The sequence below is a fragment of the Vigna unguiculata genome, chromosome 4 (genome assembly GCF_004118075.2).
Source record: "Vigna unguiculata cultivar IT97K-499-35 chromosome 4, ASM411807v1, whole genome shotgun sequence".
NCBI lineage: Eukaryota > Viridiplantae > Streptophyta > Magnoliopsida > Fabales > Fabaceae > Vigna > Vigna unguiculata.
Window position 1 is genome coordinate 8,852,470 of NC_040282.1, and position 4,686 is coordinate 8,857,155.

Below are 4,686 nucleotides of genomic sequence, written 5' to 3' on the forward strand. Positions count from 1 at the left end.
TAGATTGGATGGGATCCAATTAAATTCAATTAAATAAAGATGATAAGACTTTTCCAAGAATAATTTATTTTGGGTTGCCAGCTAAATTTCCACAGCAATATGATTCATGTGTAATGAACCTTAATTTGTGTCTTTCTAGTTCAAATTTTCCAACTGTGTGCACATAGATCTGTACTGAATTTTTACTTTTGCATCTGAATTTGGTATGTTCCCATTGAGAAACTTCTGTTTTCTTCTTGACATAGTCACATTCACTCACCTTTCTTCCCAAGTTTCACTTCCTTTGAATCAATCATTAAATACTCTTTACTCACACCCTTCCACGTTCATCTCAAATTTAGAATCATTGGTCCTCTCTAACATCATCATCAACACACCAAGATAAATCTTGCACCTCAACTTGCACCAAAAGCCAGTTCACGAAATGAATAAACTATGGTCAACTATCCACAAATTATCCCAAAAATCCAAAATCCAAATCCCACTTTCCTACTCATAACACTTTAATAATAAACCAGCTTGTTGATAGAGTAGCCGCCAATAATGAAAACACACCAACTCTAAGGAACCCAACAAGTACATTCACCTCATGCTCTCCAAAACCCATATATACATCACACCATTCAAGCCTTCACCATCACCACAACACAACCAAACACCACTCCCCACAATGGCTAAGCAAAACAAAACTCATTTCATCTTCCCAGAGGCACAATCCACCGTTCTTCCCGATCCCTCTGAATTCTTCTCCTCAACCCTTCTCTCAAAACCACTCCCCACAAACTCTTTCTTCCAAAACTTTGTCCTAAAAAATGGTGACCAACCTGAATACATTCACCCTTACCTCATCAAATCCTCTAACTCTTCCCTCTCTCTCTCATACCCTTCACGCCAAGTGAGTTCTGCTGTCATATACCAAGTCTTCAATGCTGATCTAACCATCTCATCCAAGCAAGGTTCAAGTGGCAAACACGTTATCTCCTCTTACAGTGATCTCAGTGTCACTTTGGATATCCCTTCTTCCAATCTTAGCTTCCTACTTGTTAGGGGAAGCCCCTTTTTGACTGTTTCTGTCACCCAACCAACCCCTCTTTCCATCACCACCATCCATTCCATTCTCTCATTCTCTTCAAACAATACTCACACCAAGCACACCTTTCAGTTCAACAATGGTCAAACATGGATCCTTTATGCTTCCTCCCCCATCAGTTTGAGCCACACTCTTTCTGAAATCACTTCTCATGCATTTTCTGGCATAGTCCGGATAGCCTTGCTGCCTGATTCTGATTCAAAACACGAGGCGGTTCTTGACAAGTTCAGTTCTTGTTACCCCGTGTCAGGTGAAGCTAAATTCAGAGAACCCTTTTGTGTGGAGTATAAGTGGGAGAAGAAAGGGTCAGGGGATTTGCTTCTCTTGGCTCACCCTCTCCATCTTCAGCTTCTGTCTAATGCAGACAATGATGTCACTGTTCTTGAAGATTTCAAGTATGGAAGCATTGATGGGGATGTTGTTGGTGTTGTTGGGAATTCATGGGTGTTGAAAACAGATCCCGTGTTTGTAACATGGCAATCAACCAATGGAGTGAAAGAAGAATCCCATGATGAAATTGTTTCAGCCCTTTCTAATGATGTTGATGGCTTAAACTCTTCATCAATAACAGAAACCAGGTCCTATTTTTATGGGAAGTTGGTTGCAAGGGCTGCAAGGTTGGCACTGATTGCTGAGGAGCTGTGCTACCCTGATGTGATTCCAATGGTTGTAAGGTTTTTGAAGGAAACCATTGAGCCATGGCTGGAGGGAACTTTGAAAGGGAATGGATTTCTACATGATAAGAAATGGGGTGGCATTATTACCCAACAAGGGTCCAATGATGGAGGTGGTGATTTTGGATTTGGTATTTACAATGATCATCACTACCATTTGGGGTATTTTCTTTATGGAATTGCAGTGGTCACTAAGTTTGATGAAGGCTGGGGTAGAAAGTACAAGGCTGAAGCCTATTCCCTTGTGCAAGACTTCATGAACTTGGACACAAAAAGTAACTCCAATTACACACGTTTGAGGTGTTTTGACCCTTATGTGCTTCACTCTTGGGCTGGGGGGTTAACTGAGTTCACAGATGGAAGGAACCAAGAGAGCACAAGTGAGGCTGTGTGTGCATATTACTCTGCTGCTTTGATGGGTCTGGCATATGGTGATGCTCATCTTGTTTCCCTTGGATCAACACTAACAGCATTGGAGATTCTGGGGACTAAAATGTGGTGGCATGTGGAAGAGAAAGGGACTTTATATGAGGAAGAGTTCACAGAAGAGAACAGGATCATGGGAGTTCTGTGGTCTAACAAGAGAGACACTGGACTATGGTTTGCTCCTGCAGAGTGGAAAGAGTGTAGGCTTGGTATTCAGCTCTTACCATTGGTGCCTATTTCTGAAGCCATTTTCTCCAATGCTGAGTTTGTTAAACAGCTTGTGGAGTGGACTTTACCAGCTTTGAATAGGGATGGTGTTGGTGAAGGATGGAAGGGATTTGTGTATGCCCTTGAAGGGATTTATGACCATGAAAGTGCATTGCACAAGATAAGAAACCTTACAGGTTTTGATGGTGGAAACTCTTTAACTAATCTCTTGTGGTGGATTCACAGCAGAGGGTGAATAAGAAGGATCACTCAACATCAACATCAAACACTGCTGCTTTCACTATTGTTATCATTACTACTATCATTATGTATTAAAATACCAATAAGTTACAATAATATCATACTTTATCACATGTCTGTTTCTTACGAGTCATTACTATATGAATGATAATATATTTAATTATCGATGTTGCTTTCATGTTCAACACTTTGCCATTCATTCGTGTTGTCAATAAAGGGCTCCTATAAACATTTAAATTGTATTATTGAATTTCAATGTTAAAGTATTCTAATTTGACATAAAAAATATAAATTATAATACATGCGATTGTGTTATATAAAATAGGTTGATAAGTCTATCGATCGAGCTGGATTAAACTTATTTATGTCACTTACCATATAAGTTGAAATAAAACTAATTGGACTCGATTTAGATCATAATTACTTTTATCTTAATAACATGCACTTAACTTATTTTTATAACTCTAAATTTTACATAAAAGACTTCACTGAACTTATATCAAATTACATCCTTTCACTTCTTTCTAAAAATAAAAAACTTTATTATTATTACTATTAATATATATATATATATATGAATTAAACATTATTTTTTTATTGTTCTTCACTGTAATAACAGATCTCATATCTCAGATTCACTTTTTGCATTATTACTTTATATATTCTACATCTTGAGTTTCATTTTGAGAATCAGAATGTAAAAGTCAACTAATAAAATTATTAAATATGGAAATCAACTTGTAATAATAATAATCGTACTATATGGCTGGACGATCAAACGGGTCAGTCGGCCAAGTCGATGGTAGTAGAGATGGCAAATAAATCCGTTTTTGTGAGTATTGTCCGAATCTGTTCTGTTTTGATGGAAATTCCCGCATTGAATGGGTATGAAGAATCTCGAACTTTTTCAATTGGGTATGGGGATGAGTATGTGGATGTACATATTCCCGACATAATACCCGTCTCCGCCATTTTTATGTCTCACACTTGAATATTTCTATTATTTTTTAATATTTTTATTTATTTTATATTTTTCTTTCACATAAGAATGTTTAATACTCTCAATTTAAGTGTTTAATAGCATAAAATTTTCATTTACTAGGTAATATAAAAAAATATTCTTTACTTATTATTATTTATTTTTGTTTCATGTGAATAACTCTTTTGTTTCACTAAAAACAATTTTCATTATTTCTCAACCATTAAGTATAATGTTGATATTTGAAAAGTTTTCTTAGATCTCTATGGTATTTTTCATCTTATCATATCTTTAATTATACATTTGTTTTTCTTTGTACAATTTCTTTCAATAGTCTCTCAAATTATTTTTAAGACACACATTTGTTAATTTTTTAATATTTTTATTTGTTGTTTATTTTCATCATATAGAATAGTATTTTGATATAATTTATCTAATTATTTTTTATTTTTTTAACTCATTATCAATCATACTATAATCTTTTTCACTATAATTGTATAAATAACTTTTATTTACTACAATATAAAAATTTAATGTAATTGTCATGAATATTTTTTATCACCATCCAACATATATTGGAGTTAAAAGATACAAGATTTATGTCAAAATTTTATTATTATGTTTATTACTTTTTCTTTGCGTCATTTTGATCAAGTGATGTATTAGAATTTTTATTAGTGTATAAAAAAGAGATTTATTATAATTTAAAAAATTGAAGTAAACAAACATTTAAAACATATTTTAATTTGAATATTTGTTTTCCTTTCATATTTTTTTAAAAATAGTTTTAAATTTTATCAACTAGGTTTCATTAATGTTTGCAAATTTAATAAATATTTTGGTTCTAATGAAATTTTATTTGGTATTCTAATCTAAAATGTAAACAATTATAATTTATTTCAAAATATTTGATAATGAAGAAACAATAATCCTCCTAATATTGAATATTTGATAATATTACGTTTCGTTTACCGTAATTTTTTTTTATTTTATAAAAATTAATTAAAATTAATATTGATGTAGTAAAATAATGGATACGGGTACGGGTA

At 33.4% G+C, this 4,686-nt stretch overlaps 1 protein-coding gene across 1 annotated transcript; it reads left to right on the plus strand.

The window, feature by feature from the left end:
* The first annotated feature begins 620 nt into the window (after positions 1–620).
* On the plus strand, positions 621–2,825 carry LOC114180303 (probable endo-1,3(4)-beta-glucanase ARB_01444). Its single transcript, XM_028066591.1, has one exon. The coding sequence runs from the start codon at positions 671–673 to the stop codon at positions 2,651–2,653; it is 1,983 nt and encodes a 660-aa protein (XP_027922392.1). The 5' UTR covers positions 621–670; the 3' UTR covers positions 2,654–2,825.
* The last annotated feature ends 1,861 nt before the right edge of the window (positions 2,826–4,686 follow it).

What these genes read in the sequence shown, in the direction of transcription:
- LOC114180303 (XM_028066591.1), top strand. Translation starts at nt 671, where the DNA reads ATGGCTAAGCAAAACAAAACTCATTTCATCTTCCCAGAGGCACAATCC.